This window comes from Podarcis melisellensis (genome assembly GCF_964234715.1).
Source record: "Podarcis melisellensis genome assembly, chromosome: 3".
Taxonomy (NCBI): Eukaryota; Metazoa; Chordata; class Lepidosauria; order Squamata; family Lacertidae; genus Podarcis; species Podarcis melisellensis.
The window spans coordinates 117,445,190-117,470,148 of record NC_138530.1 but is presented as its reverse complement, the minus strand read 5'-3'; the positions used below and the strand labels follow the sequence as shown (position 1 = coordinate 117,470,148).

The 24,959-nt window shown below is 44.0% G+C and overlaps 1 protein-coding gene across 4 annotated transcripts in view; it reads right to left on the bottom strand.

Moving 5' to 3' along the window:
• EHBP1 (EH domain binding protein 1) overlaps positions 1 to 24,959 on the bottom strand; it is a 265,000-nt gene that overhangs the window by 215,945 nt on the left and 24,096 nt on the right. For all 4 annotated transcript variants that reach the window (XM_081906038.1, XM_081906040.1, XM_081906039.1 and 1 more), the window contains exon 3: positions 464 to 521. In XM_081906038.1, the coding sequence (XP_081762164.1) occupies positions 464 to 521 (58 nt within the window). The remainder of the gene's footprint in view (positions 1 to 463; positions 522 to 24,959) is intronic.

Here is a 24,959-nt window from a genome sequence, read left to right as displayed (position 1 = left end):
TTGAATCTATCCTTTAAATATATAAATAATTTGAGAATAAAGCAAGTTAGTGTATGTGGTTAATATGCTGGATGAGGGCCATTTTCCCAGGCAGAAAACCAATTCAAGTAATAAAAATACGCAACCATGACCATTTAATATTTTCTTATACTAGCACTTTAGATAAGGAACCTTCCACTCTGACCATCTTGGAGGGAAGGCAGGATAAATATTGAATACATCAATAGACTACTATCAATTACTATTGATCTTCACAATGACAGGTGCTGAGCTTATTGTACTGCATGCATCAATGCAATCTCAGTAACTAGTAATACTAATCAGGGTATTAACAAGAAAAAAACAGAGAACAACTTTGGTGTATTTGTAAAAATCAGTTATCTTTCTCCTGTCTTAAAGCAAAACAATAATCAACTAACTTATTTCAACTTTTGTTTCCCTTATTCAACTAAACTAAACTAACCTTAGAGGATTTCCTTCGACTTCTTCTTGTCCAAACCACTACCAATTTATCAGGTTGCCTGTTGAGGAGGAAAAAAAGACACCCACCATTAATTTTTCTAGATTTATTTATTTATTTATGATGTGATAAAAGAACTCTTGCACCACTCCTTCATATGAAAGAGATTACAATTCATCAATTAACTTCTCATATCAACTCCGTTGAGCTATTTCAAAACTCTCCAATTCAAAAAAATCATAGGTTTTTCCAACTAATTATCTACATATAAATGTACACACACACACACACACACACACACACACACACACACCAAGTATCCAGTAAAATACATAGATGGATAGATTGAAAACCAGTTTTCAGGGGCATTTTATTTGGAGGACACAGATGCAAGTGGTACAATCTGAAATGCTTTCAGGTGGGCCTGGTTTGCATGCAATGTTAAATGACATTTAAAAGGCACTTTGCTATTTTCGGACTTCTTGTTGCTTGAGAACCTGGGATTGTGGCTTGTTTCCTCTAAACCAGGCATGGCCAAACTTGGCCCTCCAGCTGTTTTGGGACTACAGTGGTACCTCGGGTTACATACGCTTCAGGTTACATACACTTCAGGTTACACACTCCACTAACCCAGAAATAGTACCTCGGGTTAAGAACTTGCTTCAGGATGAGAACAGTTTCAGGTTAAGAACGGACCTCTGGAACGAATTAAGTACGTAACCAGAGGTACCACTGTACAACTCCCATCATCCCTAGCTAACAGGACCAGTGGTCAGGGATGATGGGACTGTAGTCCAAAAACAGCTGGAGGACCAAGTTTGGCCATGCCTACTCTAAAGAAACTACCAGTGGTATGCAAAGAAAAAACTTCATCCATAACAAGCATATATCATATCTCTAGCAAAAGATCCTAAACCTCTCAGCAGTGTGAATATGAACATACATGAGTGCTGGCAGAAGGTACACACTTGTAACACATAGGTGGAGAACAGCAGGTTGCAAGGGTGGTTTAAGACCACATGGAGAGTGTGTAGTGAGTTTGGAGTGTGAGTATTTCCCTCTTCTTGTTTTTGTTTGTGTTAGTAGTTTCGCTCCAGAGAGCTTTTGGCTTATGTGAGTTCCCCAAAAACCTTATTTTAATTTTTTTTCTTGGGTCACTGGACCAACAAGGGCACAAGGCTAGGATTTAGGGCATAGGGCCAGATAATTTATAGGGCATAAGGCCAGAATTTGCAGTTTCCTTGGAAATGCTAAATGGCTAATTGTATTCCTGGGAAGCTGTTTGGGACAGCAGACTAGGCATTAAGTATATCCAAAACTTTTTCCATTCCTCTTTCTCTTTTTGAATTTTAATTGTATTGCTGGGATATTGAATATTGACTGTACTGCTTGAGCACTGCCTCTGAAAATGACTGGGTCACCCCAACTGGCATTTAAAAGATATTTTAGGATCGCCAGTCCAGAATAAAACAAAGAACCACGTGTCAGGAGATTTATTTAGGCAGGAATAGAGGCAAATCTGAGTTCTGTTAAACAGGAAGATGTGTAATGGGAAAAAAAGGTTTAGTAAATGTTGTTATGACCATTAGAGTTACAAGGTAGGGACTTCACCATTTGTCAGATTGCATAAAGAAGGAAAGTTTGGTCCAGCAGAAAAATGTCTACCTCCTAAAAACCCTGTAAATAAAGGGGAGCAACCAGAGCCCATTTATAATTTTGTGCTTAAGGTATAGATAAATGTTTAGAGCAGAAAACCACATGTTGTAAATGTGACCAAACTTATCTGGCTGACATATGGTAAAAAGTATATCTGACTTCTGTTATAGACAAAAAATAAGTAAGGCTTATATAGTCTGCTCCTTAGGGGAGCAAGAGATTAAAAGCTTAAGTTATAAGATGGTGAAAGCGCATGAACAAGGAAAAATGGTTTACCAGAAGTGTGTCTGAAGCAGCATGCAAGATTTTTTGTGGCTAGAGAGAATAAACTATGTCTAAGCATCCCACTGGTGAAGAAAGTGTAGCTAAAAAGTTCCTTAGGAAGGATGGATTTGACACCTTTAGAGAGCTTTACTGAAAAAATGGGTCCATGTGTACGGGAATGGAAATGCTTTGACTCTGACAATCCATTAAAATATTTGGAGGAAGCATTTCACTCTTATTGCATAAGACCATCAAAAATGCAGAAAGAATATTGTATGTTATGGGGTTTACTTTACTTTCCCATAGTTTCCAAAAGGCTTTAAATGGAGTAAAAAAACAGTTAGAAGAAAAACTGAGGTGACTGAGGATTGGGGAGAGACTTATTTTAGCTTAGAACAACAGACAGTAACATTAGAGCAGGAACTGGGGAGTGAAAAGTTAAAACCTACAGAAGGTAAGATGGTCGTCTTCTTTGAAAAATATGGAAGTTGAAAAGGAGAAGGCAATAAAACCTGCTCAGGAAGCAGAGGAATCATTAAAAATTGCACACACAGAGAAGCTTAGGGCCGCTGCTGCTGCAGAAATACTTGTAATCAAAATACAGGATCCGAAAAAGCAGTTAGTTATGATCATGGTGTTTCTCGCATTCAAGAACTAGAAAAGCACTTAATTTAATCAACTCTCTTGCAATATCATAATGGTTTCTGCAGTTATAAGAGTATTCAAGAACTATTTTATTTTTCAGTTTAATTTTTATAACATACAAACATCAAATACAAATATCCCATTTTTAATCACTCCATCACTATTTCTTAGTTAATAGTTTTAACTATAGTGTTAAGATAATCCTACTAATGAATTTCACTGTTTACAATAATTTTTCAGATAGTTTACATAATTCCCCCATTCTTTATTAATAGTTGTTTCTTCCTAGTGTCTGACTCTTCCAGTGAGTTTTGCCATTTCAGCATAGTCCATTAATCTAATCTGCCACTCTTCCTTGGTTGGAACTATATCTTCCTTCCATTTCTGTGCCAGCATCATCCAGGCAGCTGTGGTTGTATACATAAACAGTTTTTTTCTGGTCATTGGGTCTCTCCACACCTAGTATTCCTAAAAGAAAAGCTTCTGGTTTATTACACCCTACATTCCAAAAACAATTAGAAGTGGTTAAGAGTTTAGGAGAACAGACAACTTTAGAGGTACATCATGAAAAAAATGGATTATTACTGAAATAGCTACAATTAGAAAAATTGGAACCAATAACTGGTGGAATTCATTGTCTGAATGGAGGCCAAGTGTTTAAGGAGCTTTAGCAATAATGATTCGCCCCATTGTGGTGATACTAATTGGCCAAGATGGGATCCTTATAACTATAATATGCATGATGTGGTGGATGGTGAGACAAGCACGGACTCTGCATATCCTAGAAGAACGCAAAAGATTTCAGTACCAAGGGAGTGTTAGATAACATGTAGGAACATGAATCCAACAACATGGGAAATTGTGAGGAAGGGTGTGTGAATCTGAATTTATGATATGGATTAGCTCTGTAGATCATGGCACAGGTATAAGATTGACACAACTATAGTATGACGCAAAGCCCTCCATGAACCAGGAAACAAGCCTGCTCCCAATCACCTGCTGAAAAGCATTCAGGAATATCCTGAGTTCACACACATCTGACCTACAGATTAACATGCAGGATTGCTAAGTGCAGGATACTGAGCTCCTCCATGTGATTCATCCACACAACGGTGAGGTGATTTAAAGGCAGACTGCAGAAAGAGATGCCTAGGTTTACATAACTGCTCACTATCAAAATATTTAACCTTCTGTTAAGCAAACAGGATAGCCAGTTTTAACCATTTCTCACTATTCTGAAAGGAGTTACGGAAATTGTAGGAATCACTCATTTTACAGTCACCTCCCCTATACATTGGCATGACTTGGCAAGAATGTATTAAAAAACCCATTAGAGTCAAAGGCTAGTGGGCTCTCATAGCTCCAACAGCACAGAACCTATCCAGCACTCCCTAGGACTCTGAACACTTACGCTTTGCTTAAGGACAAGTATACTTTTCCTTCCTCCCCATTCCCCTTCTAGTGTGGGTTTATGGCTAAGGTAAAGGGTAAAGGGACCCCTGACCATTAGGTCCAGTCGTGACCGACTCTGTGGTTGCGGCGCTCATCTCGCTTTATTGGCCGAGGGAGCCGGCGTACAGCTTGCAGGTCATGTGGCCAGCATGACTAAGCCACTTCTGGCGAACCAGAGCAGCGCACAGAAACACCGTTTACCTTCCCGCCGGAGCGGTACCTATTTATCTACTTGCACTTTGACATGCTTTCGAACTGCTAGGTTGGCAGGAGCAGGGACTGAGCAACGGGAGCTCACCCCGTCGTGGGGATTTGAACCGCCGACCTTCTGATCAGCAAGTCCTAGGCTCTGTGGTTTAACCCACAGTGCCACCCGCGTCCTAGCGCCACCCGCGTCCTGGGTTTATGGCTAAATGGTCATAAACCATGCCTCTCTAGGCCTGTTCTAGTTAGAATCTTTTACTCTTTAATTACAGTGTGCCTACCTGCTTAGACTGTAACTAGACTGTAACTTAGGTAACTGTTTATTCTAAAAGTATGGTAAAAAAAATCCATATACGGCAATATACGTAAAGAGCTAAAGGAGAAGTGGCAAACAACTGTTGCGGTAATGTTTATTGGAAGTTGAAGGAAAAGGGTTTTCTGGCAAATGTCCTATGGCCAACATAACATGTGACGGTTCACTGACAGACACAAATAAATGCCTCCAAAGCAAGACCCTGTGGATATGACAATTTAATGTGCATTCACAAGTTGCAGGTTGTAATTCCTACAATAATTTGTCGGGTCAAGAAGAAGCAGCTCAGCCACAGCCACAACCCCTTCCCCGCAACGCAACTTTTAACATCATTTGCAGGTAAGACAAACATCAGGAATGGCTCTTTTTTTAAGTATTAAACTTCATTATATTGATGAACATCATATTGTCAACCAATTTCCTTTTTAATTTCTATCTCAAACTCAACAATAACAAAGTTGCCAACAGACAACAGTTACCGTACCTTCACCATAAGGTCCCAGGGCAATTTACAATTAAATAAAAACACAATACAGCATTATAATCAGTTAAAACAAATATGAGAATCAGTTCCTTTTGAAAAAAAACCTTTCTTTTTCAGTTTCTGAAAATACAACAAAAAATCCACCTTGAGAATTAGCCACAGGCACATAACTGTTATTCAAACTCTCAAGTCAATCATTTCACTTACAGGGCTAATTCACATATGCATATACTCCACTTGGTTGCCTCATTGCTTCACAGCTCATAGTTAGGCTGCATGAAATGTGTGAGCAGCAGCTGAAATATGTGGATGTACCCAGTACAGTATTTGAAACTATGGTAAATGACACACAGAAACAAACTTTTTCGGGAGTTCAAAAACAGAAGGTTAAGGAACCAGTATTTCACCACAGTACCTGGGAAAGTTTCTCCAATGTTAAAACTGTAAGTCACTGTGCCTGTTAGAAAGGTTTGCTTTCAGAAGAACAAAGATATAGTCCAACAAGACAATGACTGATCTCACCCCCCACAACATCCAAATCAATATGGCTAACTTAACCCAGTAATGCCCCCCTACACACATGCAAACCACCCTGCAACCAAAACTGCAACCAACCATGGCCTTGGCTCTCTGATCTCTAGCTCAGCCAGCAACAATAAGATCCAGAAAACACTGACACTAAAACTCCACTTACATACAGTCGTACCTTGGAAGTCAAATGGAATCCGTTCCGGAAAACTGAAATGCGGCTTCTGATTGGCTGCAGGAAGCTCCTGCAGCCAATTGGAAGCCACGGAAGCCCCGTCAGACGTTCGGCTTCCAAAAATAGTTCACAAACCGGAACAGTCACTTTCACGTTTGCGACATTCGGGAGCCAAAACGTTTGGGAACTAAGCTTTTCGACTTCCAAGGTACGACTGTACTATGTAAATAATAAAAGTTTACCCCGCAAACCCATAGTGCTTATAACAATACAGTGGTACCTCGGGTTACAAACACCTTGGGTTACAGACGCTTCACGTTACAGACTCTGCTAATCCAGAAATATTACCTTGGTTAAGAAGAAGAGTTTGGATTTGATATCCCGCCTTTCACTCCCCTTCAGGAGTCTCATAGCGGCTAACATTCTCCTTTCCCTTCCTCCCCCACAACAAACACTCTGTGAGGTGAGTGGGGCTGAGAGACTTCAGAGAAGTGTGACTGGCCCAAGGTCACCCAGCAGCTGCAGGTGGAGGAGCAGAGACGTGAATCCGGTTCCCCAGATTACAAGTCTATCACTCTTAACCACTACACCACACTGGCTCTCCAGTTAAGAACTTTGCCTCAGGATGAGAACAGAAATCACGTGCCGGTGGCGCAGCAGCAGCGGGAGGCCCCATTAGCTAAAGTGGTACCTCAGGTTAAGAACAGTTTCAGGTTAAGAACAGAACTCCGGAACAAATTAAGTTTGTAACCAGAGGTACCAAAGTAGTTTTTCAAACTGTTTGTAACTGACCTGTATAAAGGCCTCTACAAGTAGAAAACAGAAACACTGTTTTCTTTTTTCTTTTTTTTAAGAAATGGTTTTTCGTCTTGTCATCACCTTCCACCTTACCCTGGATGGTTGGAGAACCTCAAGGACAGCCTCCAAAGATGAACTCAATACATGGGCAGCTTATCATGAAGCAGGCATTCCTTCAGGTACCCTGGGGTCCTTCTAAGCAGCATAAGGTTTTAAAAAGGTAGGCACCAGGCACTTTGAACTGTGCTCGGAGCAAAAGCCAATGAAGTTATTTCAATATTAGAAATGAAGGTTGCAAATCATCTGGTGCTAGTTAACAGCCAAGTGGCTGTATTTCGAATTAAGTGAAGTTTCCAAACAGTTTTCACAATCACACTTTACAATCCTCTGTGTTATTAAAATATGATGCCTTCCACAGTTCCAGTTACAGATAGGTAGCCGTGTTGGTCTGCCATAGTCAAAACAAAAAAAAAATCCTTCCAGTAGCACCTTAAAGACCAACTAAGTTAGTTCTTGGTATGAGCTTTCGTGTGCATGAAGAAGTGTGCATGCACACGAAAGCTCATACCAAGAACTAACTTAGTTGGTCTTTAAGGTGCCACTGGAAGGAATTTTTTTTGTTTTGATTAAAATATGAAATAGTTTTACTCTTCCACAAAAAGATTAGACCAAATACGGAAATCTGGAACAGGTCACTTATGAAGTGTAAGAATCATTCCTTCCCCAGTGAAGAGGAAGGGAAACTTTTAGTAAACTAAGAGCTTTCACTCTTTTTGCTTCCTGTTTCTTTTGAGCTGCTGACAGACTACATAGGTTAGGCTAGTAGCTTCTTTGCTGATATGTTAGAAATAATACATGTTCCAGGAAGTCATCTTTTTTTGTATGTGTAAAGTATACCTATTAATTGTACAGGGTGTAGAATAGCCCTTTCCATCTCTCCAGACCTGACTCCCATTAAACTCCAGCCGGCACTCCTAGGCAGAATTAAAACATTTAAAACCAAAATGAAATAAAATGTCTTTTAACTCAAGCAATTTTTTTACTCCACTACACACAGCCTGTCTCAATATTCCCCTTCTGTTTGCTAACATAAATGCTTCAGAGAAGAAGTAGTGTCTGTGTATGTAACTTTGGCACCTAATTGCATTTATTTTTTTTACTGTTTGATTTGGGTTGAATTAATTACTGCACTTTGCTAAATTGCCCTTCTGAAGCAAGCATAAGAGTATAATTAACATGAGATGTAGCAATGTTTCCGCACAATAGCGGGCAGACACACCTATTGAAGGATAAAAATAATTACTTGAGGAATGAAGTCAGGGTATTTTGGAGATAAGATTTCATTTTGTGTGTCACTGGCTCACTGCTGTGCTTTGCTTTTCAGCATCACATGTGGAGTTTTCACTGAGAAACTCCTCTAAAAAGCTTACTGCCTCTAAATTCTCCTTGGAACTTTAGTTTGGAATACCGTTTTAAAATAAAATAGTAACATGTCTCATTTTTCAGAGGAAGCCCTGCTCCTTCCATAAAATCCTGGTTCCACAAAAGTTAGCTGTCAAACATGAATGCCACTACATTTAAACACCCTATGTTTAGTCAATATTTTTCATGATGTCCCCCAAGGTACCACAATATGCTACTTATTTTAGGTCATTTTTAATACGATGATGCCGACAATCACCTACATTTATCCAGGTGTACAGGATTCATTTTGCTTCAGAACCTCTACTCACCACAACTTCAAACTGGGCTGTACTAAATACAATGCTATGCTAGCAGTTGCTGGTTTCCTTAGTAGTTCTGGCAGTTTCCATTTCTGAACTGTCAGTATTATATTTTTTTAAGGAAGAAAATGAAGTAACTCAATACTGTATATTCATAAGGCCTCTCCATGCCTTCAGCTTGGACCTGTGAGGACATACACCCTCTACAATCCTTATTTTTGCATGTTTTGCGTGAAGGTCTGAAAAGAGCTTGCAAGTTCATTTGCCTAAAAGCATTTACAAGTCTCCTCATGATCTGGGAGCCCTCATAAGGCAATTTTCTGATTATGAGGAGGCTTGTAAGCGCCTTCAGGCAAATACACTTAAAGCCTCCTTCAGAACTTCACTCTAAACATGTAAAGGTCAAGAGCGGGCAGCCTGCGTCCGGTGGTACTGCAATATACGCATCAAACCATCCCTCTACATACTTTTCAGGCCTGAAGAGGGCCTATTGCCAATCAGAGATAAACAAAAGCTGTAATAATACTTTTCACTATACATTTTTCACTGACGGAAAATATAGACATCCAGTACTGACTGCTTCCAACCATTTTCATAGTATCCTAGAACTGGAAGGGACTCTAATGGTCATCTAATCCACCCCCTGGAATGCAGGAATCTTTGTACCCACAACCCTGAGATAAAGAGTCTCATGTTCAATGAACTGAGCTACGCACTTTGTTATCATAAAAACAACCTATCATAAGGAAAGCTGTAGGGAGCCTAGAAAGGACCAACTCTCTCAAGACCCTGCTTAGCCATATCGTCACAGGAATGCTTCATTCAATCATGTTTTAATTCAACATTCTCCTACCACTTCCTACTGGCTGCTAGCACAGTTCAGGGCTGAGCCATCAAATGCTGACTATATGGACAATGACAAGTAAAAAGTATGCAAAAAAGAAGCATAAAGCAAGAATAACTGCTTCAGCTCCTATTGAAAAATGTGCTTAGTTGTGACCAACTTAAGGGGAATGTGAGGAAGAAAGAAGATGGGACCTGTACACACATAAGTCATTGGGGCAGAATTTATTACTTAGAATAGATTATAGGCTGTATAGGCCGGGAAAGCTCTCAAAGCCGCTCACAAAATAGCCTCAAAATAAAATTCCACTGAGATCTAGGAAAAATACTACCACTCTCTAGAAACCATTTGGATCCATTAAGTGGCGGGGGCGGACCATCCAAATCGGTCCCACCTCCCTGCAGAGATGGGTCGCAGAGAAGTCCAGTTGCACCAGGAAGTGATCTGACCATGGCACTTTCGTTTCGCTTTTACTTAGTGTTAGATCACCCAGCCAATAGAGGTGAACATCAGGTCCAAGGCATGTCCGCGGCTATGGGTTGGGCCAGACTTATTCAGGGACAGCCCCATGGAGGCCATGCTTTCCACGAAGTCCCGAGCAGCCCCTTGTAAGGTCGTGTCGGCATGGATGTTAAAATCCCCTAGGACAACCAAACTAGTTGTCTCCAGGAGAACATCTGCCACAACCTGAAGCAGCTCGGGCAGGGAATCCGTGGTGCAGTGGGGAGGTCGGTACACCAAAAGGAATCCTGTACTGCCCCTATTGCCCAACTTCCAGAACATGCACATGGAAAATTGGGTCTTCCCAATAGGACGCCTGGTGCAAACTAATGACTTCCTAAAAATCACTGCAACCCTCCCTCCCCGCCCACATGACCTGGGTTGCTGTGCGTAAGAGAAGCCTGGTGGACAAGCAGCGGCAAGGACAGGCCCATCTGCTTCATCCAGCCAAGTCTCTGTTACACATGCCAGGTCAAGTCCTCCATCCATGATCAAGTTATGGATGGCAGTGGTCTTATGAATCATTGACCTGGCATTGCACAGCAGCACCTTCAGGTCATGTGGGTATCCCTTGCTGATTCTAGTATCCATCCGGTCAGGACCAGACCCGGAGGCAGGGATAGTCCTCAGACAACGACTAAACCTGCCTCCTCTGTAATGACATGGTCTGGTCTTAGCGTAACTCCTCCTCCTACCCGTGATCTCTGAGATCGGTTGTCCCAGTGCATCCCCCCCTGTGGAACATGCCCCAGCCATTTTGTTCCTGGGACCTACTCCCCAGCAGCCCTGACCCCTCCCCCTAAGAACAAAATAACACCTTAAAAAAACCAATAAAACAATACAAACAAAAAACAGTAAAAATTTCAAAAACATAAAATCAAACAAATTCCCAGGCCCAATAAACATCCATCCCACCCACCCCCACTACTTTGTCTATCACAAAGTAGACAGGTACAAGTGAGACAGGGTTTATATTAAAACTTCATCAAATTTGCTGTATCAAGGGCATGCTTTGCTTTCTGGCTTGACGATTTAAAAAGCACAAAGACCTCCCACATGTATATGCCACTAATTTTTCCTACTGAGCCTTGAAATACGGTGTGGCAGAGGCCCACTGGCCTAAATATTGGGAAATAATTGAAAAAATTGGAGATAAATGGAGGTTACAGAGTATGGAAAAGTTAAAAAACAAGGTGCGAGATTGGTTGCATTATGCTCAAATCCAGGAAGTTTTTAAAGCAGACAAAAAAGTGGGTTTTCAGGAGGAAAAATCGAAACTAGAAACAGAGTTGCTTGAGCCAAAATCCAAGCTAATTTCGAGAATGTATAACTTGCTGCTTAAATGGAACACACAGGATGAGATTGTCAAATCCTCTATGATAAAGTGGGCACAGGACTTGGGGCATAACATTATGTTTGAAGACTGGGAAAGGTTATGGAACACCGGAATGAAATTCACGGCATGTACTGCCTTGAAGGAAAACATTATGAAAATGATATACCGGTGGTACATGACCCCAGTCAAGCTTGCAAAGATATATCACCTGTCCGATAATAAATGTTGGAAATGTAAGGAAGAGGAAGGGACATTTTTACACCTCTGGTGGACCTGCCCGAAAGTGAAGGCCTTCTGGGAAATGATACATAATGAACTAAAAAAGGTGCTGAGATTCACCTTACCTAAGAAACCGGAGGCCTTCCTTCTGGGCATGGTAGACCAGAGGATGGTCAAGAAAGATAGAACTTTCTTTATGTACGCTACTACAGCAGCGAGGATTCTGTTGGCAAAGCACTGGAAGACACAAAATCTACCCACATTGGAAGAATGGCAGACGCAGCTGATGGACTATATGGAGTTGGCTGAAATGACTGGCAGAATTCGAGACTCGGGAGAAGAAGAAACGGAGGAAGTTTGGAAAAATTTTAAGGACTATTTGAAAAAGCATTATAAGTTGTATGAATGTTAAAAAATGCTCCTTTCTAGGAAGGTATACCTTCAGTATCGGCAAATTTCTGAATTGATAAATAAGACACTATAAGACAGAAGTGAGGTAACGAAATATTTTTATTGTGTGGAAATTAAAAATTAATGCAATTGTATCGAAATGTTTACAACAGATAACACGATAAAATGGAAGATATATTGTTATGTATAAAACAAGTCAACAAATTGCTGAGGTTTTGGTTACACAGGGAATGCAGTGCTCGGGAGATGGGGGAAGTCCATTGGATTTACGGAAGTATGTATTTGAAAGTGGAAATTTGTTTATTAAAAACCTAATAAAATATTTATAAAAAAAAAAAAAGAAATACGGTGTGGCAGGCCCAAATCTTTGTGTTCTTAATCTAAGTCCAATAGAAATGAAGTCTGAAGAGGGTGTTGAATTAAACAAGACACTGATCCATTAAACAAGATACTGTGGAATGCCCTCCTATGGAGATAAAGAACTGCACATTTAGAAGACATCTGAAGGCAAGGAAGTTTTAAATGTTTGACATTTTCCTATTTATATCAGCTGTAAGCCCCCCATAGTGGCTGGGGAAACCCAGCCAGACGGGTGGGGTATAAATAAAATAATACTAATAGTAACAACAACAACAACAACAACCTTTTATAGAGAATAGATTATGGAGTAAAACCATTCTTCTCATAACTATCCACAATTGCCTTCTATAAAAACACCGAGAGATCAGAGCTTACTGTATGGACAAAGGTAACTTGTGGAGTTAAGCTTCCTAATAGTTGTACTTGCTGAATTTTTTTGGATTAGTGGGCACACTCTGAATACAGTGGTGCCTCGCAAGACGAAATTAATTCGTTCCGCAAGTCTCTTCATCTTGCGAGTTTTTCGTCTTGCGATGCACGATTTTCCATAGGAATGCATTGAAAATCAATTAATGCGTTCCTATGGAAAACGCCTTCCCCCGACCTCTTCTGGCGGGCGGCATTTTAAAATCGCCCGGGACAGCGGAGGACTTCTCCGCTGTCCGGGGCGATTTAAAAGCCCCTGGGAAGGCAGGCAGGGGGGACAAAGGCTTTCTCGCCCCGCCGCTCGGCTTCGGGACATCGTTCCGATGCCGGGCGGCGGGGGGAGGCTTTCTCGCCCGGCCGCCCGGCTTCGGGACATCGTTCCGATGCCGGGCGGTGGGGGGAGGCGTTCCTGCCCCACCGCTCGGCATCGGAACGATGCCCCGAAGCCGGGCGGCTGGGGGAGGCGTTCCTGCCCCACCGCTCGGCATCGGAACGATGCCCCGAAGCCGGGCGGCTGGGGGAGGCGTTCCTGCCCCACCGCCCGGCATCGGGACGATGCCCCGAAGCCGGGCGGCTGGGGGAGGCGTTCCTGCCCCACCGCCCGGCATCGGGACGATGCCCCGAAGCCGGGCGGCTGGGGGAGGCGTTCCTGCCCCACTTCCCGGCATCGGGACGATGCCCCGAAGCCGGGCGGCGGGGGGAGGCTTTCCCGCCCGGCCGCCCGGCTTCGGGACATCGTTCCGATGCCGGGCGGCTGGGGGAGGCGTTCCTGCCCCACCGCCCGGCATCGGGACGATGCCCCGAAGCCGGGCGGCGGGGGGAGGCTTTTCCGCCCGGCCGCCCGGCTTCGGGACATCGTTCCGATGCCGGGCGGCTGGGGGAGGCGTTCCTGCCCCACCGCCCGGCATCGGGACGATGCCCCGAAGCCGGGCGGCTGGGGGAGGCGTTCCTGCCCCACCGCCCGGCATCGGGACGATGCCCCGAAGCCGGGCGGCTGGGGGAGGCGTTCCTGCCCCACTTCCCGGCATCGGGACGATGCCCCGAAGCCGGGCGGCGGGGGGAGGCTTTCCCGCCCGGCCGCCCGGCTTCGGGACATCGTTCCGAAGCCGGGCGGCGGGGGGAGGTGTTCCTGCCCCACCGCCCGGCATCGGGACGATGCCCCGATGCCGGGCGGCGGGGGGAGGCGTTCCTGCCCCACCGCCCGGCATCGGGACGATGCCCCGAAGCCGGGCGGCGGGGGGAGGCTTCAAAAGCCGTCCGGGGGCTTTTAAATCGCCCCGGACAGTCCCGGGGCGATTTAAAAGCCCCCGGTTAGGCAGGCAGGGGGGGCAAAGACTTTTGCCCCCCGCCCGCCTTCGGAAGAGGTCCAGGACCTCTTCCCAAGGTGGGCGGGGGGCAAAAGTCTTTGCCCCCCCTGCCTGCCTTCAAAAGCCGTCCGGGATAGCGGGAAGCGCTTCCCTGCTATCCCGGACCGCTTTTAAAATGCTGGCGGTGGGGAGCAAAGCCTTTCGCCCCCGCCAGCCTTCCTGGACCTCTTCTGAAGTCCGGAGGGGGGGAAAAGGCTTTGCTCCCCACCGCCAGCATTTAAAAAAAGGTCCCCGAGATTTCCCTATCGGCTTTCGTCTTGCGAAGCAAGCCCATAGGGAAAATAGTCTAGCGAAGCGTCGCAAAAACCGAAAAACCCTTTCGTCTTGCGGGTTTTTCGTCTTGCGAGGCATTCGTCTTGCGGGGCACCACTGTATTCAGGATAGGTTAAGTGAAATATGAACCACTTCACAGGATGGAACTGAACAAGGATTTTGCTAGTTCATTGCTAATGCTTCTGAATAATTAAGTGGAGGAACTTGCAAATGCTACAGGCAGTCCAATCAAACTCCCTTGTCAAGGAGCCTTTTGACCTCATCACATACTTTTAATAACTGAGTGGAGTTGTGACAGAGCACAGCATGCTTTGATGCAGGAGCTGAAGTCTTCTAAAAATCCTCACATTTCAACAGTATAAGGGAAAACAGCTATGTGACTTAGTAATGCTATTCACAGAAAAACTCTGAGGCAACTCCCATTTTTCCAAGGTCTCTTCTCAGTGGTGGATGTATACATGACAATTCTAACGTGACTAATTTGTATTAAAATGTTTTCGGGCCACCATTTTCATCCTGCTAAGCAATATTTTCCACACTGAGAAGCACTGCTAGAACCAATGTGACTTCTCTATGAGGATTTACAATCAATTACTGAGCCAAAAGTGTCTTTGTAAAATACCAAGTTCATAGATAACACCCAGTTTTATCAATGCTGAAGAGAGGAGGGAACATCTTGGCACTGAACATGGCAGACCATTTTTGCTGCAGGACAAGAAGCAAAGAACTGCCACCTGCCAAGAACTTAATTCTGATGTTGACAAGGACAACCTGGCCCTGAATGCTCAAGCTACTCTGTCCCAACTGAGTGAACAACAGCTAGCTGCTGGCTCAGAAGATGCCACTTCACCTCTCCTCTCTGCCAACACCTCGCCATGTGCCACGCCCAGAACACTGTGAAGGGGCAGCAGAAAGACTCAAGAGCTTCTGCCATCACTCCAGCATTCACAGCCCCTGTTGTGGTACCTGCCTGACCACCTCTCATCGGCGCCCTGGCAGCAGCAGAGGAGACCATACTGCAGAAGATCAACTGGGCTGTCTGTGAGCTCCAGTAGAGCACTTGCGCACAGGTCCTGCACAGAATCCCTCAAAAGATATTTTTTTAAAGATGAAAAGTAACACGTTTGAATCAGAAGCAAGTACACAATCATGTTTGAACTGCTCAGAATAATCTAGTCTCTAAGGGGTACATTGCTTGGTACCATACTTGGACATGGCTGTGCTCCTATGGTTTGCCAATGGGACACTACTATTAGTTTTAAATGGGAACTAAATGTTTCATAGCACAGCTATGAATATGTATTAATAAAATTTGCTGGATATAGGGTAACTAGTGTTGCTAGTGGAAGCCCATTTAACAGCTTCTGCTAGTGCAACGGGTCTTTTCCCCCCACTCTCCTCCTCATCTACATGTACCCAAAATTGTCTCTGAGGGGTTATCCCAGACTAGTGCACAAGGGGAGAAGAGTGGGGGAATCGTTCTGTCTGGAAAGCTGGAAAGCTTGTGCATTAGCTGGACCTGATCGTGGATGGAGGACTTGACGTGGCATGTGTAACGGAGACTTGGTTGGATGAAGCAGATGAGCCTGTCCTTGCCGCCGCTTGTCCACCAGGTTCCTCTTACACACAGCAACCCAGGTCATGTGGGCGGGGGGGGGGGGTTGCAGTGATTTTTAGGAAGTAATTAGTTTGCACCAGGCGTCCTAGTGGGAAGACCCAGTTTTCTGAGTGCATGCTCGGGAAGTTGGGCAAAGGGGCAGTACAGGATTCCTTTTGGTGTATCGACCTCCCCACTGCACCAAGGATTCCCTGCCCGAGCTGCTTCAGGTCATGGCGGATATGCTCCTGGAGACACCCACTTTGGTCGTCCTAGGGGATTTTAACATCCATGCCAACATGAACTTACAAGGGGTCGCTCGGGACTTCGTGGAAAGCACGGCCTCCACGGGGTTGTCCCTAAATAAGTTTGGCCCAACTCATAGCCACGGACATGCCTTAGACCTGATGTTCACCTCTATTGGCATGGGTGATCTAACACTAAGTAAAAGTGAAACAAAAGAAGTGCCATGGTCAGATCACTTCCTGGTGCAACTAGACTTCTCTGCGACCCTTCCCCTCTGCAGGGAGGTGGGACCAATTCAGATGGTCCGCCCCACCACTTAATGGATCCAAATGGTTTCCAGAGAGTGGTAGGGGATGTTTTATCCCTCGTCGATGGCCTTTCAGGCTGATTCCATGGTGACCCGTTGGAATGTGGAGTTAACCAGGGCTATTGACTGTCTGGCTCCGAAGTGCCCTCTCCGATTGCATGAAGCCACAACAGCCCCGTGGTTTCCCCTGGAGTTGAGGGCAATTAAACAATTGTTGAGACGGCTAGAGTGCTGGTGGTGGAAAACTCATTCTGAATCGGACCAGACACAGGTTAGAGCTCAGCGTCAAGACTACCAAGTGGCGATGGCGACGGTGAAGAGGACTTTCTTCGCCGCCTCTATTGCATCTGCGGAAAACAGTAGCAGGAGACTATTTCAGGTGGTTTGCAATCTATCGGAACCAACTTCATCATCGGGGCCTGGTGGAATTCCCAAGATCTCCTGCAATGCTTTTGCAAAGTTTTTTGCAGATAAAAGTGAGCCGGGAAGGTCTGGGTGATGGGCTCTGTGGGGTGATGAATGCTTCCCTCTGTGGGGAAGCCTTTTCAGGCCCACTGAAAGAGGCGGTCATTAAACCACTTCTTTAAAAAACATATTTAGACCCGGCCAATACGGCCAACTATCGCCCAGTCTCAAATCTTCCATTCTTGGGAAAGGTGAACAACTCCAAGCACGCCTGGAGTATGCGGACCATTTGGACCCCTTCCAATCAGGATTCAGGCCTCACAATGGGACTGAAACTGCCTTGGTTGCACTGGTCGATGATCTCTGGCGGGCTAGGGGAAAAGGTGAGAGCTGTTTCCTAGTTCTGCTAGATCTCTCAGCGGTTTTTGATACCATCAACCATAACATCCCTATGGACCATCTATAGGGGCTGGGGGCATTGTTATACAGTAGTTCTGCTCCTTTCTCCTGGGCCATGTCCAGAAAGTGGTGGTGGGAGATGAGTGTCCAGGCCTCTGGGTTCTCACTTGTGGGGTGCCTCAGGGTTCCGTCCCTTCCCCCATGCTAAAAATACATCTACATCAGGTGGTTTGGGCTGGGTGTTCATCAATATGCGGATGATATCTTGGTCTACCTCTCTTTTAAATCAGAACCAGTGAGGGCAGTGAAGGTCCTGTGTGAGTGTCTGGAGGCTGTTGGAGGATGGATGGTGGCTAACAGATTGAGGTTGAATCCTGACAAGACAAAAGTACTGTTCTTGGGGGGCAGGGGGTGGGCTGGTGTAGAGGACTCCCTGGTCCTGAATGGGGTAACTGTGCCCATGAAATATCAGATGCACAGCCTGGGATTAATTTTGGAATCACAGCTGTCCATGGAGGTGCAGGTTAATTCTGTGTCCAGGGCAGCTGCCTACCAGCTCCATCTGGTACGCAGGCTGAGATCCTACCTGCCTGTGGACTGTCTCGTCAGAGTGGTGCATGTTCTAGTTATCTCCTGCTTGGACTACTGCAACACGCTCTACGTGGGGCTACTTTTAAAGCTGACCCGGAAACTGCAATTAATCCAGAATACGGCAGCTAGACTGGTGATTGGGAGTGGCCACCAAGACCATATAACACCAGTCCTGAGAGACCTGCATTGGCTCCTAGTATGTTTCCAAGCACAATTCAAAGTGTTGGTGCTGACCTTTAAAGCCCTAACTGGCCTCGGTCCTGTATACCTGAAGGAGCGTCTCCACCAACATCGTTCAGCCGAGAGTCTTCTGGCGGTTCCCTCACTGTGAGAAGCGCGGTTACAGGGAACCAGGCAGAGGGCCTTCTTGGTAGTGGTGCCTGCCCTGTGGAATGCCCTCCCATCAGATGTCAAGGCAATAAGCAACTATCTTACTTTTAAAAGACACCTGAAGGCAGCCATGTTTAGGGAAGTTTTTAATGTTTAATGCTGTATTGTGTTATTAATATTTAGTTAGGAGCCACCCAGAGTGGCTGGGGAAACCCAGCCAGATGGGCAGGGTATAAAATATAATAATAATAATAATAATAATAATAATAATAATAATAATAATAATAATAATAGAAGAAGAAGAAGAACAATTGCCATAGCTCTATGATTTCTCCCATGTGCTTTTTATCTACACACACACACACACTTTATAAAAAAAAAGCATTCTACCAGGCAACTCTAATTGCATCTGCTGACACCAATCACACTGTGAATGGCTGAGTGTTCTTGTAGTTGCCACTCACTGGAGCAGCCTCATGCTAAACTCACAACAGTGTAGCTGGGGCTGTCAGAGTGCCAGTTCCTAAACTGTTTAAGCCATAATATTAATGGGATGCTGTTAAACAGCAATCATTCAATGTAGAACAAATGACTGAGAGTCCCTAAAACTAACCTTTCAGAGTATAACTTCAACAACATGAGTTTAGCATTAAGTGCTGGTTTGTTGTTAGCAGCTGTACTCAGATGGAGTGATGGGGAAACGAGGGCTCCATTTTGAGAGGGCACAGAAAGCCTCAATGACAGACTTCTTTATCTTTCCACCAAGGAAATCAGGGATAGCTAATATGGTGCCCTCCATATGCTGCTGGACTTTAGCTTCTATCATCAATGACCATACTGGCTGGGGCAGATGGGAGCTGGAGTCCCAGCAACATATGAAGGGCACCATGTTGTCTACCCCTGGATTAAATGATGTTCCTCCCCCTCTACCCTCAACCCTGTGAGGTAGGTTGGACTGAGAGACAATGACTGTCCTAAGGCCTTGCAGTGAGTCCAGATTTAAACCAGGTCTCCCTTGCCCAAGTACTATCCAACAATGCCTGCTATACAATATTTCAGTGAACAGTGGACAAATAATTATTGAGAACACAAAGTCTGAGAGGCCATTATCCCAAACTCCACTTAAGGACACACAATGAAAAAGCTCTATTGGGGGACCAAATTTTTCAGACAACCAGTATCTTAAAACCAGAAATGATTTTTGAAAAATCCCTGAGGTCAGTTCCATGCATGTAAAAGAAAGCACTCTCAAGCTTTTACATAGGTGGCATCAAACACCTCTGAGATGCAGATACATTAATAAAGCAGTCTCTCCTCTCTGTTGAGGGTATAAGGAAATCAGAAAAACTCTTCGTCACATGTGGTGGGCATGCAATAAATTGCAACCATTTTGGAAGACCATTGTTAAATAAATAAGCTTGATTATAAACCAAAATATTATTTACACCCCAACCTTGGTTTCGCTAACGATCTTTAAATATGAAAATGTTAATTTTAGATATAAATAATTAATCCTCTTTTAGGATTTCTGTTTTAGTGGAAACAGAAAGTATGGGCAGCTGTACTTTCTGAAAAAATTGACTAAGGAATTCACAGCATTAGCTAGAAAAGGAGAAAAGGAAAACTTTACCATAACATGGCAGGACATGGGTGGCTCTGTGGATTAAACCACAGAGTCTAGGGCTTGCTGATTAGAAGGTCAGCAGTTTGAATCCCCACAACAGGGTGACCTCCTGTTGCTCGGTTCCTGCTCCTGCCAACCTAGCAGTTCGAAAGCACGAAGTGCAAGTAGATAAATAGGTACCGCTCCGGCAGGAAAGTAAACAGCGTTTCTGTGTGCTGCTCTGGTTCGCCAGAAGCGGCTTAGTCATGCTGGCCACATGACCCGGCAGCTGTACGCCGGCTCCCTCGGCCAGTAAAGCGAGATGAGCGCCACAACCCCAGAGTTGTCCGCGGCTGGACCTAACGGTCAGGGGTTCCTTTACCTTTACCATAAAGGGCAGACACCGTTTTATCATATACTCAAAGGAACATCATTTACACTGGCACCCACTGGAGTCGCACCTAACACTTTGAAACAATGTTTTCCCAGAGGAACCTGTGCTTGTAGGGTGCAGGTGATGGGGGGTTGGTTTTTTATGTTTATTTAGAAAAATCATTTAGTTAAATAAAACAAATCAGAAATGAAAACATGAGTGAACCTAGATATAATCCCTTGCTATCCTTTAGTGCTCCCTCATGGTGATTTATGCCCATTAATTACTTAATCCACACCAGAACCATTATGTTTCCCATCTTACTTATTTTAAATGCCATATTATCTAAGTTCCGCCCACACCACACACCATTTTCCTCTCTAGAATAATTGTGCTATGTAATCCCCTGGACACAGCGCTCATCCATTTAGCCAAATGTTCTGTCCAAATGTTCTGACAGCCTGGAAGCCATTCTGACAAATGAGACTGCAACTTTTGTGAAGACTGTGGGAATTAAAACAAAAACAAACAGCCACCCGAAATGTCAGAATTAATGATAGCATCACAGTGGTGGTGCAATCTACAGAGGACTATATATCATAATCTGTCAGGAACAAGAGTATCTCATGCAGAGGCAGGAGAGAGGGGGTAGTATGCACCCTATGCACAATTTCTCAATCAGTGTGAAAACAATAGGAGAAAAATGTCTGCTGGTTATAGCTTGCAGAGACAAGGGGAGACAGAAATCTCTGTTCTAACTGTGCACTAAATTCCGGACTTGAGGGAGTGATGAACCAACCCGAAATAAAAAGAGGGAAATTTTCCACATCCAGACAAAACATCTATATCCCAAAGCAAAACAATCACTCGCTCACTCAATAATAATGCTCACCAAAAGACACAACAGCTTTTTGCATGACATGTAGGTCTCCTAAGAACATTAGCAATTTGTTTTTAAATAATAGTTTCATAATATGCAGTGTGTTTTGTTCTCAGTCTGAAATAGAATTATTAATCTCATACACCACCATCTCATTTTAGTATCAATGACAACTTCTTGCGGGAAAGATCAATAACAAAAATTATAAGATATCTGTAGGCAACTTTTCAGGGCCACAGGGAAGCTTACATGATATACCATATATACTCGAGTATAAGCTGACCTGAATATAAGCTGAGGCACCTAATTTTAGCACAAAAAAACTGGAAGAACAAGCAGCAACAGCGGCAAAGGCGGAGGAGAAGGAAGGAGCAGCCCAAAGGGGCTCCTTTCGGGCCGCTCATCCCTCCGTCGCTGCCTCTGCCACTCGCAAGAGCAGGCATAGGAGCTGCGGTTGGGAGGGGCATAGCACTCTCCCAACTGCAGCTTCTGTGCCTGCCTTTGTGAGAGGTGGGCGGCGGGGGCGGGACCAGCAGCGAAAAAGGGCTCCTTTTGGGCCACTCGTCCCTTCGCCGCCACCGCCCACCCACCTCACTTGAGTATAAGCCGAGGGGGGCTTTTTCAGCATAAAAATGTGCTGAAAAAGTCAGCTTATACTCGAGTATATATGGTAAATATTAAAGGTAAAAGCACAATGTTTAACACATCAACCATAGCTAAGTGGTAGAGCATCTGCTTTGCATGCAGATTTCTAGTTCAATCTCATATCAGGTAGGACTGGAAGAGATTCTGTGTCTAAAACGCTGGAGGCCTACTGCCAATCAGTGTAGATAATATTGAGATAGACGGACCGTTAGTCTTACTCTGCATAAGGCAGCTTCCTATGTTCCTATGAAAGACAGCACTAGAAATAAATAAAACAATAGCAATAAATATTCAGCTGTGAACAATGTCATGAAAACAAAATGATTCAGCAGTGGTAGTAAAGGTAAAGGTAAGGTAAAGTATCCCTGGATGGTTAAGTCCGGTTGAAATCATTGCTTTCAGACCAGGGGAGCCAGTGTTTGTCCACAGACAGCTTTCTGGGTCATGTGGCCAGCATAACTAAACCAATTCTGGCACAATGGGACACTGACAGAAGCAAGCGAGCATGGAAACGCTGTTTTCCTTCCTCCGCAGCAAAAGCTATTTATCTACTCGTGCTGGTCTGCTTTCGAACTACTAGGTGGCAGAAGCCGGGACAGAGCAACGGGAACTCACCCCGTCATGCGGATTTGAACTGACGACCTTATGATGAGCAGCCCAAGAAGCTCAGCGGTTTAGACCTCATACTTGCAAGAAAAAGTGAAAGAAGAAGGTCTTTAGTACCCATTTGAAGTCTTGTAACAATGGTGTCAAATGGACCTCAATTGGCATAATAGAATTCCACAAAGTGTGGGGCTACTGCAAACAAGGCCCTCTCCCTTCACCTGCCAATCTAAATAATTTCACCAGCATTCACACACACACACACACACACACACACACACACACACACACACAGAGGACCTCTGAAGATGATGATTTCAAAGTGTGGGAAGGTTGATATGCATGCAGGCAGTCTTTTAAGAAACCTGGTTCCAAACCATTTAGGGCAGGCTTCCTGAACCTCAGCCCTCCAGATGTTTTGAGACTACAATTACTATCATCCCTGACCACTGGTCCTGCTAGCTAGGGATCATGGGAGTTGTAGGCGAGAAACATATGGAGGGCCGAGGTTGAGGAAGCCTGATTTAGAGTTTTAAAGGTCAAAATCAACACTTTTAGAGGTGCCCAGAAACACACTGATAACCAGCACAACTGATACCATGTTGTTGGAGTCATTTATGCCAACTGCCCTAGTCTAAATAAACTCCTAAATAAATAGCCCAGCTAACATCTGGCAAGCAGAATTTGACACCAGCTGAAGTTTCTAAACTTCCTTCAAAAGACAGCCACATGCAAAGTGCCTGTCCTTTCCAGAACTTGAAGTTTTGTAAACTACCCTGTTTATATTTTTGATGGACAGCTATATAAATAAAGTAAATATAACTGTGTGCATTCAAGGAATGCTTGTTTATCACTATAAGGCATACACTGCATGGCATATCAAGAGTAGGGAACTGTTTTAGCCAGAAGGTTAGATGTTGCTGTCCCCCGGCCTCTGCAAGCTACTGTGTCAGGTGGGCAGGACCAGTCAATCACCCAACATGACCATGACACTGGAATTCTTCAAGGGCCCCAATCCCACAACCCCCACCAACCCACACAATCCCTATCTTCAAAGACATTATTTACATCTACCTAGGCTGGAAGCTGATTTCATGTAGGGCAACAGAGGTTAAGGTGGGCACCTGGCACCAAGTTCACACAATCCTTGTAAGGCAAGGATTGTGTGGACTTAGTCAGCATGTGTAATCTGCACTTTCAAAGAGCATTTCACACCCAAAAGAGGGGTGTGATCAGAATCTAGGTGGGCTGTGCTGCCCACTCCGATTTTGATCACCATGGGTGCACACTTTTGTGAGAACCCTACTTGGTGGTTTCTGGAGTAACATAAAGCATTAGATTCATTCAGCTTCAGCTTGCATCCAAGGTTAACAAACTGAGGTAAGTCATGCTTCCATACTAAGTAAACAAATATATTTCAGGACCAGTAAAACTACAAATACTGCAGTGAAACACAGATGATTTAGTCAGGAGTTTTCTTACTACAATTTGGTTCCTATATTATGTGTTATATTTCTTTATCACCCCATCAAATAAGTCCTTTGGGTAGTTTACAAACAAAAATTTAAAAGCAATATACATCAACTCCATATAAAATCAGAATAACCCCCACCTAAAAGCCAGCATGAATACTACAGGCTTTCTCCCTAAGTATTACCTGCAATGCGGCATTTCTAGTAATAAAACAAATATATGTAGTACTGTAGTAATGCTGGACGTGTCTTATAAACATCAGAGCGACCAAGGTTGTCATTAGCCTAGTCATCGCCTCCCTGCTATTTGAAAGTAAGCCTCCCTACAGCTAGAGCCAAGACATTCCTGGACACATTCCAAGCTTTCACAAAACAGCCATAACATCCTACATGCTTGATCAAAATCTTGTGTCATTACACAAGGCAAAGGCTAAACCAAGACCTATCTCAGATCCCATAAAATACATGGCTTAAAAGATTAATAAAATTTATTATCAATCCCAATACTGTATTGCTCTAATCTTAAAAGCATGATTGAAGATACAGTGGAAATCTAACGTTAGCTATGCTTTGCCTATAGCAAAACGAGCCTGCTGATGCATGGCTTGAATAGGTGCAACTCCATGAACTCCTCTGCTCTCACAGATTTTTGTGGCTTCTAGGTCTAAATGGACTGCCTGCTCCCATATGAGCAGGATCATTTTCAGAGACCCCTTTCAGAGGCAAATGGTGACCAGGAATAGGCCGTCTTTGGTAATGTCTCCCCAGCTATGGAATGTTCTTCCTAGATATATAAACCTGGAGTCAACTTTCATGAGCTTCAGGAGCCAGGTTAAAACTGTATTCTAGCACAATTCTATACATGTCTACTCAAAAGCGAGTCCCATTCAGTTCAATGAAGGTAAGTGTGAACAGAAGTAAAGGTAAATATTTACCTTTACCCAGTGCTTTTTTTCTAATAAAAAATGTTTATGGGTACTCTCATTTTGACTCAAGAAAATCACCGTTTTGTAGTTCAAATTGGGAAGAATAAATACAGTAAATGGACAAAATTACAAGATTCACAAA